General features: G+C 41.3%; 1 protein-coding gene across 7 annotated transcripts in view; it reads left to right on the forward strand.

Annotated features, from left to right (window-relative positions):
* The window catches only part of rasa1a (RAS p21 protein activator (GTPase activating protein) 1a), a 232,161-nt gene that overhangs the window by 183,546 nt on the left and 34,509 nt on the right, over positions 1–14,106 (forward strand). For all 7 annotated transcript variants that reach the window (XM_069890456.1, XM_069890428.1, XM_069890408.1 and 4 more), the window contains 2 exons: positions 5,192–5,268; positions 12,611–12,783. In XM_069890456.1, the coding sequence (XP_069746557.1) occupies positions 5,192–5,268; positions 12,611–12,783 (250 nt within the window). The remainder of the gene's footprint in view (positions 1–5,191; positions 5,269–12,610; positions 12,784–14,106) is intronic.

A 14,106-nucleotide genomic window follows, 5' to 3' on the forward strand; every position in this document is an offset into this window, starting at 1 on the left:
TGGGTCGTAGGTTTTATATCGGAGTGGCCTTCTCCTATGCAGGTTTCTTACCCGGGCTGGAGGGGCCTGCCTCCCCTCCTAGGTCGGTCCATACTGCCCGGACCAGGGCCGAGGCCGCCGCAGTTCACCCTGTGCCTGGATTGGGGCCGCCGCCTCCCACTCCCTGCCCGGACCGGGGCCTCCGTCTGCCTCACTCGACCGAGGCCGGGGCCGCCGTCTCCCCCTTGTTCCTGCCCGTATCGGGGCCGCCGCCGTCTACCCTTCGCCCGGGCCGGGGCCGCCGCTGCTCTCCCTGTGCCCGGACTGGGGCCGCCGCCTCCCCCTTGCTCCTGCCCGTATCGGGGCTGCCGCCGTCTACCCTTCGCCCGGACCGGGGCCGGGGCCGCTGCTGCTCTCCCTGTGCCTGGACTGGGGCCGCCGCCTCCCACTCCCTGTCCGGACCGGGGCCTCCGCCTGCCTCACTCGACCGAGGCCGGGGCCGCCCTGGATGAGACATATAAGGCAATCGAACAACTGAAAAGTGGCAAAGCAGCAGGTATGGATGGAATCCCCCCAGAAGTCTGGAAGGCTGGCGGCAAAACTCTGCATGCCAAACTGCATGAGTTTTTCAAGCTTTGTTGGGACCAAGGTAAACTGCCTCAGGATCTTCGTGATGCCACCATCATCACCCTGTACAAAAACAAAGGCGAGAAATCAGACTGCTCAAACTACAGGGGAATCACGTTGCTCTCCATTGCAGGCAAAATCTTCGCTAGGATTCTACTAAATAGAATAATACCTAGTGTCGCTGAGAATATTCTCCCAGAATCACAGTGCGGCTTTCGCGCAAACAGAGGAACCACTGACATGGTCTTTGCCCTCAGACAGCTCCAAGAAAAGTGCAGAGAACAAAACAAAGGACTCTACATCACCTTTGTTGACCTCACCAAAGCCTTCGACACCGTGAGCAGGAAAGGGCTTTGGCAAATACTAGAGCGCATCGGATGTCCCCCAAAGTTCCTCAACATGATTATCCAACTGCACGAAAACCAACAAGGTCGGGTCAGATACAGCAATGAGCTCTCTGAACCCTTCTCCATTAACAATGGCGTGAAGCAAGGCTGTGTTCTCGCACCAACCCTCTTTTCAATCTTCTTCAGCATGATGCTGAACCAAGCCATGAAAGACCCCAACAATGAAGACGCTGTTTACATCCGGTACCGCACGGATGGCAGTCTCTTCAATCTGAGGCGCCTGCAAGCTCACACCAAGACACAAGAGAAACTTGTCCGTGAACTACTCTTTGCAGATGATGCCGCTTTAGTTGCCCATTCAGAGCCAGCTCTTCAGCGCTTGACGTCCTGCTTTGCGGAAACTGCCAAAATGTTTGGCCTGGAAGTCAGCCTGAAGAAAACTGAGGTCCTCCATCAGCCAGCTCCCCACCATGACTACCAGCCCCCCCACATCTCCATCGGGCACACAAAACTCAAAACGGTCAACCAGTTTACCTATCTCGGCTGCACCATTTCATCAGATGCAAGGATCGACAATGAGATAGACAACAGACTCGCCAAGGCAAATAGCGCCTTTGGAAGACTACACAAAAGAGTCTGGAAAAACAACCAACTGAAAAACCTCACAAAGATAAGCGTATACAGAGCCGTTGTCATACCCACACTCCTGTTCGGCTCCGAATCATGGGTCCTCTACCGGCACCACCTACGGCTCCTAGAACGCTTCCACCAGCGTTGTCTCCGCTCCATCCTCAACATCTATTGGAGCGCTCACACCCCTAACGTCGAGGTACTCGAGATGGCAGAGGTCGACAGCATCGAGTCCACGCTGCTGAAGATCCAGCTGCGCTGGATGGGTCACGTCTCCAGAATGGAGGACCATCGCCTTCCCAAGATCGTATTATATGGCGAGCTCTCCACTGGCCACCGTGACAGAGGTGCACCAAAGAAAAGGTACAAGGACTGCCTAAAGAAATCTCTTGGTGCCTGCCACATTGACCACCGCCAGTGGGCTGATAACGCCTCAAACCGTGCATCTTGGCGCCTCACAGTTTGGCGGGCAGCAGCCTCCTTTGAAGAAGACCGCAGAGCCTACCTCACTGACAAAAGGCAAAGGAGGAAAAACCCAACACCCAACCCCAACCAACCAATTTTCCCTTGCAACCGCTGCAATCGTGTCTGCCTGTCCCGCATCGGACTGGTCAGCCACAAACGAGCCTGCAGCTGACGTGGACTTTTTACCCCCTCCATAAATCTTCGTCCGCGAAGCCAAGCCAAAGAAAGAAAGAAGATCTGCCCTATTCATTGTTCTCTCAATCTGGTTCCCATCCCCCTCCCAAACTAATTTAAACCCTCCCCAACAGCTCTAGCAAACCTGCCTGCCAGGGTATTGGTGCCCTTCCTGTTCAAGAGCAGTCCATTCTTTTTGTACAGGTCAGACCTTCCCCAGAAGTGTTCGCAATGATCCAAAAATCTGAAATCCTGCCCTTTGAATCATCTCTTCAGCCATGCATTCATCTGCCATATCTTTCTATTCCTTCTCTCACTGTCACAAGACGCAGGTAGCAATTCAGCAATTATCACACTTGAGGTCCTGTTTTTTTTTTAGCTTTCCTAACTCCCTATATTCACTCTTTAGGACCTCAACCTTTTTCCTATCTATGTCATGGATACCAATGTGAATCATAACCACTGGCTACTCACCCACCCTCTTGCGAATGCCTAGACTCGATCTGAGACCTTGCTGACTTTGGCATCTGGGAGGCAACATGCCATCTGACAGTCTCAATCTTGTCCAGAGAACCTCCTACCTGTTCCCCTAACTATTGAATACCCTGTCATTGAAGCTCTCCTCTTCTCTCCCCTTCCCTTCTGAGCCAAGGGACCAGACTCTGTGCTAGAGAGCTGACCACTACAGCGTGTCCCTGGTAGACTATCCCACTCAGTAGTAATACAAAAGAGTATACCTATTTTTGAGGGAAATGGCCAAAGGGGTGCCCTGTACTGATTGTCTATTCCCCTTCCCTCTCCTAACAGTCACCCATTTACTTTTCTCCACTCTCTTGGATGTGGCTGTCTCCATCACCCCCTTTTTATCTAGCTCCAGGTCTCTAATATGCCCTCCAAGGAGCTGCAGCTGCAGCTGGATGCACTTCTTGCAAGTGTCGTCATCAGGGACATGTGCTGTCCCAGATTTCCCATTCCTTGGAATTGGAGCATATCATTCCCCTAGCTATTCTGGGTTATTATGAAAATACCTGACCTTGCCTGTAGCACGTCCTCAGTCCCGGCTGCCTGAAGCCTCTTAAGCCAACTTCTCTAAATTCTTACTGGTTTTACATTTTGTTAGCCATAGCATTTGAACCAATTAGCCGGAGTTTTCGTGGACATTTTCAACCTCTCATTACGGCAGTCAGTGCTTCCCACTAGCTTCAAAAGGACATCAGTCATCCCGGTACCCAAGAAGAGTAGTGTGAACTGCCTCAATGACTACTGCCCCATAGGACTGACTTCTACTGTGATGAAATGCTTTGAGAGGCTGGTCATGGCCAGAATCAATACATACCTAAGAAAAGATCTGAACTCACTGCAACTCACCAATCGTTACAATTGCTGCACACTAGGTGCAACATCATTGGCTCTACATTCAGCTCTGGATCACCTTGGAAACAGCAATTCATTCATACAGTTGCTCTTCATCGACTACAGCTTGGCCTTCAATACCATTATTCCCTCAAGTGCTGGTCAAGAAGATACAAACTCTAGGCCTCTGTACCCCCTTCTTCAACTGAATCCTTGACTTTCTCATAGAAAGACCACAGTCAGATGATTTGAAAACAATGTCGCCTCCTCACTGATTATCAACACAGAGCACCTCAAGGATGCAAGCTTAGCCCACGGCTCTACTCATTATACACCCATGGTGCCATGTACAAGTTCGCCAATGATACCACATTTGTCGGCAAAATCACAAACGTCAATGAGGAACCATACGGGAGGGAGATAGATCAGCTCGTTGAATAGTGTAATGTCAAAAACCTTGCACTCAACGTCAAAACCAAGGAGATGATTGTGGACCAGGAGAATTCCGGGGAATACGATCCAGACCTCATCGAGGATTCAGTAGTGGAGAGGGAAAAAACTTCAAATTCCTGGGGGTCAACATCTCTGAGGATCTGTCCTGGATCCTCCATGTTGATACAATCACAAAGAAGGCTCGCCAGCAGCTATTGTAAGGTGTCTGAGGAGATTCGGTATGTCATAGAAGACTCTTGTAAACTTCTACAAGTGTACTTTGGAGAGCATTCTGGCTGGTTGCATCACTGCTTTATATGGAAGTGCCAACTCTCAGGACAAGAATAAACTCCAGAGAGTCAACAACAGACTTCATTCCATTGAGGGCATCTACATGAGGTGTTGTCTTAAAAAAGCATCCTCTATCCTCAAAGACCCCACCATTCAGGCCATGCCCTCTTCACTTTGCTACCATCAGGAAAAAGGTACAGAACCTAAAAGCAAGCACTAAACCGGCACAAGGACAGCTTCTTCCCCACTGCTGTCAGATGCTGGAATGATCAATGAATCAGACACTTGTCTTACTTTTCATGCACTATTTTTTTATATAGTAATTGTTGTAAGATGGTTTCAATATGAATGTTTACACTATGATGCTTCCGCAAAACACTGAATGAAGAAGTCATATTTTTTGAAATTAAAATCCAAGCTAATTAATATCTCATCTGAAACTTGAACTATCCATACTCTTAAATTTACTTCACATATATTTTAAAAGCATTGAATTTCCAGCTATATGAATGTGTATCCCCCACTCCCTGTGCACCAATTTGGTCCAGAGCATTTTTTTTTTGTTTTCTGTGGAGTAGTCACTGTAGAGAAATTGGCATAATTTGTCATGAGGTTATTTGGGTAAAGTGAGTAGCTGAATTCGTGGGTTTTTAAAAAAAAAAATATATATAGAACCATTTGGTGCAAAATTACATCTCCTCAGTTTGAATTAAATTTAAAGTTGGTCTTCTCTGGGTCTGCTCTATTAAGTGCATTCTGTTCTTTTGCCTAAATTAATAGCCTACTCTTGCTTCAGTAACTTAAAAGTTCATGTCTGCTTAATATGCATCAGACTGTAATGTAAAACTTTAGTTTTCAGAGTTCTTAAATTCTTTATATCTTCATTTCCCCAGTGATCTTTCATCAGATATAAAAGTATTTGAGATTAGTCTCAGTAATAGAACAAAGAAGAGCAAGGATCCTGATATCTGTAAGTATATTTGACTGTTATGTTGTAGGATCTTATTTTTCTTTCAAAAAATGAATATGGTATGAGCTCTTTGGATTTGTATACTTTTTGACACAGAATAAATTATGTTTGCTTGCCAACAATGCTCACTAAAAATCAAAATATTCTAAAAGCAGAATACAATTATGATTGTTAAAACAAGTCCCAGGAGAGAGTTGTCATGGGTTCATTCAACACAGAATCAGACTCCTCAGTCTACCATATCTACACTGACCATCAAGCCAGTATCAATCCCATTTTATTAATCACGGAGTGGGCATAACCACTTCCTTGAACCATTTCAGTCATTTTGGTGAAAATAGCGAGTTCCAGGATTTTGATTCTGTGATAATGAAGGAGCTAGGAATGGGAATATATTTCCATAATATGTATTATGACTTTAGGATGAAATGTGCTTGCGTGCCGAGTTAGATTCATTGAGTCATACAGCACAGAAATAGGGCTTCAGCTTCATGTCCACACCAACCATCAAGTACCTATCTATATTAATTCAATTTGCCAATGCTTGATCCATAGCCTATTATGCCTTGGCCAATCAATTGCTAATCCAGGTGCTTTTTGAATGATATGAGAGTTCCTCCTGCCACCTGCTCAGGTATTGTGTTCCTAACTACAACTAACCTCTGAGTGGGAAAAAAAAATCTTTCTCAGCCTCTTGTTACTCGCCTTGCAATTATGCACTCTCGTCATGGATACTCATGCTGTAGGAAAGGTTTCCTGTTCTCCATGGCTATCATAAATATGTATACCACTTGTCTGCCTCTTCTGCTGCAAGAACAGACAAATGGCCTATCCGTTTTCTTCTCTTGATTCATCCTAGACATCCTGGAATCTTTCTTGCACACTCTCAATGACATCTTCCTATATTGTGACAGCTGGAACTGCACATAAAATTTCAGCTGTGATATAACCAATGTTTTTTGTGAATTTGCACCAAGACTTCCATGTATTAGCTCTGGCTAATAAAGACAAGCATCGTATGTGCCACCTTGCTTATATCTACTGTCATCTTCAGGGTATATTCATCAAGATATTTTTTTGCTTCTTAATACTGTCTTTGGCTCAACCATTCATGGCTTCTATCATACCCTTATCACACCCACTCATTCCCAAAATGCATCACTTCACATTTATCAGGATTTCATTCCATCTGCCAATGCCCTTCCAAACATTTAGTGAAACTCCCCATCCTAAATAGTCTAGCTACGTGGCTTGCCACCTTCAAGGATGTGTGAACTTGTACTCCAAGGCTCTTCTGTTCTTAAATACTCCCTGAGATCCAATAATTCATAATATTGGCCCTGGTTTAATTTATAGTCCCAAGATTGAGTCCCTCACTTTGACTAGTGTAGTGACTCCTTTATAGTCAGAATACTGTTGTTGTCTATGACTCATTCAAACAAATTTATGCTAAACTTAAGTTGAGTTTTCTAAAATTTATTAAATGATCTTAAACTATGGTAACATTATTATCAGTTGCCATACATTATTATAAGCCATTAAAACATTGTTAGATGCTCAGTAGAATTTGTCGGAACTTTTGTGATCCTTCCATTTTGCAAAACAAAAAAAAAACTAAACTAAAACATGTTATTCCCCCAGTATGTCGAGAAACCAGCTGTAACCTTGGCTCAAAGATGTTGCTAGGAGACGACATAAAATATGTTAAACGACAACTAGAATCAGACTGTTTGTGAGCATGAAATACATTTTAACCCCTACAACTAGATTCAAGTTCTTGACTAGAGTGTCAAGAAATTCAAATTTCTGGGTGTCAACATCTCTGGGGATCTGTCCTTGAGCCTCCATGTCGATGCAAACATGAAGAAGGCTCCTCAATGGCTATACTTTGTTGGGTGTTTGAGGAGATTGAGTATGTCACCGAAGACTCTCGAAAACTTCTGCAGAAGTGTACCGTAAAAAGCATTCTGGTTGGTTGCATCTCTGGTACAGAGGTGCCAATGCTCAAGACAAGAAAAATCTCCAGAAGGTTGTTAACTCGGCCTGTGACATCACAGACTTCACTCCTAACTTCAAGGACCCCCACCACCCAGGCCATGCCCTCTTCACTCTGCTTCCATCAGGAAAACAGTACAGGAGCCTGAAGACGATGCCTTTCTTTGATTTCTCATGCACTATTTTTATTTATTTTTGTAAGGTGAATTATATGAATGTTTTTACCGTGATGCTGCCGTAAAACTATGAATTTCATGACTTGATGATGACTAAATTCTGATTCAACCCCACCTGCCATCTTTCAGCTCATATTATCAACACATCAATATATCCTTGCAATCTCTATGATCAATAAATCTGCCTTTTTTGTAATCATCCTCCCACATCCATGTCATTCATGTGTATTACAAACAGCAAAGGTCCTAACACCAATTCTTGTAGTGCATTAATACTTGCAATTCTGTGTATTGTGCGTGCTTGCTGACTGGGTTCATTCCTGATGTTTACATCTCATAGCTTTAGTTCCCTTATCAGTGCAATTGGCTCTTCATCTTTCCTGTCTTAATCACTTATGCTTTTTATTATATTGAAATCAAAGTGCTCAGGTACTCATAAGGATGGTCAGTACTTGCAGAAAGAAACAGTTCACATTGCAAATCAATGACATTTTATCATTTAGCTAAAATATTCAGCCAGATCAGCCTAAACCTAACCTATTGTCAAAATTCCACCAGCACTAACCTGACCAAAACACAAAGGCTCTCCATGAGAGTGCTCCAACTATCATCAGAGGTGCACCAGAGCAATACGCCCCCCCCCAACCTCATTCACACAGCTCCGATTTGATGGTTTCCTGTTGTAAAAGCCTTCAGTCTCTCTGATAGACCAAAACATTTAAATACTTGTCAAATAAGCATATTTTTTTAGTTTTGAAAATAATTCCTGGTTATTTTAGATGATATATTATTAAAATGAAAATAATTAATGCCTTAAAGTCCTAAAATAAATATATACAGGGCCCTCCATAATGTTTGGGACAAAGGCACTTTTTTAAACTTTATTTGCCCCTGTGACCCTCAGTTTTCAATTTATAATCAAACAATTCACTTATAGTTAAAGTGCACATTCCAGATTTTATTCAAGGTTATTTGTATACATTTTGGTTTGACCATGTAGAAATTATAGAATTTTTTATACATAGTCCCCTCATTTCAGGGCATCATAAAATTTGGGACATTTGGCTTAACTGTTGTTTGTGAATACTTGAGTTTATTTAATTGTTTCATTGGTGCAGGTATAAGAGAGCTAGGCTTGCTTCTAAGCTTTTGGTGACCTTTGGAGTCTGTAGTTGCCATTTATCAACATGAGGACCAGAGTTGTGACAAAGAAGCTGTTATAAGGCTGAAAAGGAAGAATAGAACAGTAAGAGACATCGCCCAAATCTCTCTCTCTCTCTCTCTCTCTCTCTCTCTCTCTCTCTCTGACTAATCTAACCCCTCTCTCTCTAATCAAGGTCAACTTGTAAAATTGTAAAGATATGGAATTTCAGACACCAGACAGAGAATCTCTGGAGCATCCAGACTTCTTAATATCTTCCACTTATGATATTATTCTATGAATGGGCCCTACGTCTTGTCAAATTGAAACTTTCTGTCTTTAATATTGTATCTAATTTTATCTAAGCTTAAATAGGTCCTAATGTCATGTAACCACTGAGCATGAGTAGGCAGAAAGTCATCTTTCCATTTCATTAAAATTGCTCATCTAGCTATTAACGAGGTAAAAACTAAAATTTTCTCTTGAATTGAATATTTCCTCTTCTTAAGAAAAATCAAGCAAAACAATAAGAGGGCATGATTCTGTTACATACACCTCAGCAGCAATAAAAATGAGCCCAGATAGTGTTAAATTTAAAATAATATTTTAAATTATTAATTAACAATTATTTCACACCTACTGTAATTTACTAACATCTAAACTTAACTAAATTTGTATATAATTATCTACTTAAACATTAACTATGCACTACAGCTCAAGGCTCAATTTTGGGAAGGTAGCTCAAAGTTCAGAAATTTGGTGATAACACATGGGCTTGAGATTAATGCAACATGAAGGCCTGAGACGAATAGTGAGATATACAGGCCTTAAATCATTGAGGCACGCAGGCTTTAAAATGGTTGAGACACACAGGCCTGAGATGAATGGTGAGACATGCAGATTAGTGGTTTTCAACCTTTTTTCTTTCCACTCACATACCACTTTAAGTAATCCACATGGCATCAGGGGTCTGTGATTAGTAAGGGTTTGCTTAAGGTGGTATGTGAGTAGGAAGGGAAGGTTGAGACCCAATTGTTACTGAAACATTTTGCTTGAGAAAAATTGTCTTTGGCCCATTTCCTTTGGCGTTATGAAACCATGCACATAATGAGTCAATTAGGTACCATTAAAACAGTGATTTTCAATCTGTTTCTTTCCTCCTACATACCACCTTAAGCAATCCCTTACTAATCATTTAGCACCTATGGTATAGGGAATACTTAAAGTGGTATGTGAGAGGAAAGGAAAAGGTTGAGAATCACTGCCTTAGTTGAAGTTAGCAGTTTCTGAAGTGGGTGAAAGAGACAGGGGGTGACAGAAGGTTGATTACTCATGACACCCTGGCTGAAGTGCTTCAGAGAAATGCCTTTTTCAGCAATTAGAACCCTTTTCATGGGACAGTAGATATAGAGAGCAATTTTTCTTCTGCAAACTTTAAAACCCTATCTTGAGTCAGTAGAAGTAGAGTGGTCTCTCATTCCTCAGAAAGCAAAAAGAGGAACTCTTGACAGTGTTGTCTATGATCACACGATGAGCCCGATTGGGTTTCTCAATCCCACAAAGATGTCTCTCTTTTTGTGCTGCTTTCAAAATGGTTTCATGGGCCATTTTCAAATAAGCTGGTCATATGGTGTCTGCTTCAAGACTTCTCCAAGACTTTCTTAAAATGTATCAAGAGCATGCTATCTTCCAAAGCTATAGCCCTCTCACATATTTAAACATCTACAAAGTTTATTTAATTTGCTCTCTTAAAGGACAAGCCCACACAGTAAAATGAACTGAAAATGGGAGGAATATCACGATTCTAATTTGATCTTTAGAATCATTGATAATGTCTGAAAAATATCTTTACAAAATGTTTCTAAATTAGGGCACTCCCAAAACATATTAATCAATGAAGTTTCAAACATTTTACACTTTGTTCGCACAGTGGATCGACATCTGTGTAAAAACGAGATCATTTGAGTTTGGACATGTGTATCCTATGCGCCACCTTAAAAATCCAATCTTGGTCTGAAAATGATTTATCACATTTTCAAGTTCAAATTTATTTATTCAATTATACTACTACAACCCAACGAAACAGCGTTCTTCAGTCCACAGTGCAAAATCGTGCAAACACACATGTGCACATAGCACACTTATACTAATAGATATATTTAAAATAAAAAATACTAATAAATAGGGGAGTCTCAGAAAGTTGTTTTAGCAGCTCATCAGTCAGTCATTTAGCAGTTTCACTGCCCATGGGAAGAAGCTGATGCTGCTGTGTGCGGGGTGGTAGGGTTCCTGTCTGATTTTACGAGCCCTCTTCAAACAAAGGTCCCGGTAAATCATATATACAAATCAAATCAAATAATTTGATGGCTTTGTTGGAACAGATCTGTCGTGACAGACATGGGTCAGTAGCATGAACAGGAGTGGGCTGAGCATACAGCCCTGAGGTGTGCCAGTGCTCAGCGCGATGGTGCTTGACGTTCTGCTGCCAACCTGGATGGAATGTGGTCTTTCCGTTAAGAAGTCCAGAATTCAGTTACAAAGATGGGTTTTTGAGTCTCAGCGAGGACAGCTTCATCACTAGCCTCTGGTGACTTCAGCTTAGTGTTTAATACAATAAACGGTAGCCTGACATAGGAGGTATTGTTCTTCAGCAGGGTCAATGAAGGGACAAGGCTATAGCATCATTAGTGTAATGTTTCTATCAGAAGATGAATTGAAATGGATTCAGTGCCTCTGGGAGGTGCTTTCATGCATCCATCGCCAGACACTTGAAGCATTTCATAATGATGGAGGTCTGTACCATTGGGCTCTGGGCTGTAGTAGTTGAGGACTATTAGTATCTCCCACCTTGGCACTGGGATGATGGTGGCTTCCTTGAAACCTGCGTGGACATTGGACTGCTGTAATGACTTGTTGAAGATGTCCATGAAGACCCCTGTTGGTCAGCACAGTCCTTCAATTCCCAATTGGGTATGTTGTCTGGTCATATCACCTTGTGTGGGTTCACCTTGGATAAGATTCTCCTCACTTCAGCTGTGGCTATGCAAGGACCCTGTTCTTGAGGGGAAGACAGCTTTCTTTGAAGTCAATCTATTCTTCTCGTCGTATTGTGCATAGAGATGTTCAGTTTGTCTGGAACTGAGTTGTCATTACCTATGACTCGCAAGCTGTCTTGTAATTTGTTATTGTTTTAATACCTTACCCCTTGTGCCTTGCATTGCCAGTGTGGCACACCTGACTATAGATCTTCTGTGCATACCCCTGCTTTTCCTTCTAGAGTGTTCATCCCTGGCTGTTCTTAGTGCCATTTTGTCTCCTGTTCATGGGCACATTTCATTTATTTGAAATGAATGTGGTAGTTCTATTTGCATAAACCAGAATGCCTGGCAAAATGGCAGGGAAGTTGGAAGTCAGATGCTGGAGGTCTGATCTCCAACTCATCTAATTGACCTGATTATGGAATGTCCTGCAGGAGACTATTATAATGCCGCTCAATAACATTGTTTCACTATCCTTCGTTGTTGCCTGTGGAATAATTTACAGCATGTTCCTTTTTAATTCTGATGATTCTAATAACCAAAAATTTAGCTTTTGAACCAATCTTTCTCTCACAATTACTATGTTTATCTCTTGTTTATCTTTATCATCTACTCTACATTTTTTTGCCAATTTTCTTTAAAGTCATCCTCACTGTAGTCAATGTACACTCTTCACTCTAAAACCTACTATCGTTCTTCTTTACCCAACTTGCTAAACAGGTTTTTGCAGCATTTTTGCAATTGCAGGATAGTGTTGTGGTCAGTTAACAGATTATAGAGTTTGAAACTTGTTTTTATGAACACCCCAAGAATGGGGAGAATTAATTTTTGGTGAGTGAGAAGCAGAAAACTCATTCTGTTTGATAATCTGGTTAGAATTGTAGAAATCCAGGACATGATGTTTTGGATACTCTGCATCAATTATTGTTTTTATTTTAAACTCATGAAAATATAGTGTTTTAACTGTTTTATTTGTGTTTTTTTTCCTTCAGTATTTATGCGCTGCCAGTTGAGTAGGTTACAGAAAGGTCAATTGATAGATGAGTGGTTCCCTCTCAGTTCATATTTTCCACTGAAAGGAATTGAGCCAGGAACACTACGTGTGAGGGCACGATATTCATTGGAAAAGATAATGCCAGAAGAGGAATACAGTGAGTTCAAAGAGGTATAATTTGCTTTCAGCACTTTGCATCTTCGTAATAGTTTTAATCAAATTTTTAAAAATTGTTTGTATGGGCAAAATTCCTAAGAAATATGTGCTTCTATTGATGGCATTGCATGCAAACACCATGCAGACAGTACTAAAGGTGTTAAACATAGTAATGTATCTAAGTTGTTAGGTTGCACATTTAAAAAAAAAATAGCATTTATGTAAAGACTGTGATTTGGAGGAATACCCCAAAATAATATTTGAATGAAAAAAATTGCATTCACAGCCAAAGCGAGAACAAGATGATAAAGTTTAGAAAAGGATTTCAAAAGTTGCCTGGGAAGTTTTTTTTCTCCATGAATGCAGCATGACCTGCTGAGTGTTTCTTCTATTTTCTGAGTTGAGCTAAGAGTTTTTAGTGGAACCTTCGGAAAAACACTTATTAGACATAGAATTACTAAATTGGGACATAGTTTGAATTCCTGTTTCTGTTGATTTACCTAGCAGGCATTGAAGTAATGTGGATAGCAACTAAAAGAATTATATTTCCAAATTAAACCATTACATTTCCAAATTCATACATGTGTGTTTTACAAGCCAATGTACCTTCCCTTTTTAAATTTTTTTTTCAAAAGTTATACATAGTAACATTTTAAATATACAATATATTAAACTTTTTCTCAGTAACACAACAAACAAAAATAAAACAGTCCCTTCATCTCCCTCCCCCCTCCAATACATACAGATCCGTTCACTGTCAGAGCTTACATCTATTTTAAATATATAGAGTACAGTATGGAAAACTACTTTTTTGTATATATAAAAGTTACTTTTATACCCTTTTTTTGTTCCTTTTTATTACTGTATCTGGGACCCTATGTGGTCCAGGTAAGGCTGCCAGACCTGTACAAAAATGTCATATTTGTTCTTTAAGTTGCATGTGATTTTTTTTTCCATAGATACACAGCTGTTCATTTCTGCAATCATTCTTGCTATAAGTAGAGGGGAGTTGGACTTCCAAGTGATCACAATACATTTTTTCGCTACCACCATTTTTATACATGAGATTTGGTATTTAGACGATTTGTCATTTATTTCCATGAAATTACCTAACAGATATGGCTCTGGGTCACCCATGATGCCATTCCTGTTATCCTGGTTAATTTTTCTGTGATCTCTTGCCAAAATGGCCTCACTTCCGCGCATGACCACATGGCATGTAGAAAAGTTCCTGTCTCAGTCCCACACCTGAAACACATCTCTGAAACTTTAGTTTTTGATCTGTGTAACTTTTGTGGAGTAAGATATAATTTGTGTAAAAATATTATACTGTATCAG

This window comes from Narcine bancroftii, chromosome 1 (assembly GCF_036971445.1).
Source record: "Narcine bancroftii isolate sNarBan1 chromosome 1, sNarBan1.hap1, whole genome shotgun sequence".
NCBI lineage: Eukaryota > Metazoa > Chordata > Chondrichthyes > Torpediniformes > Narcinidae > Narcine > Narcine bancroftii.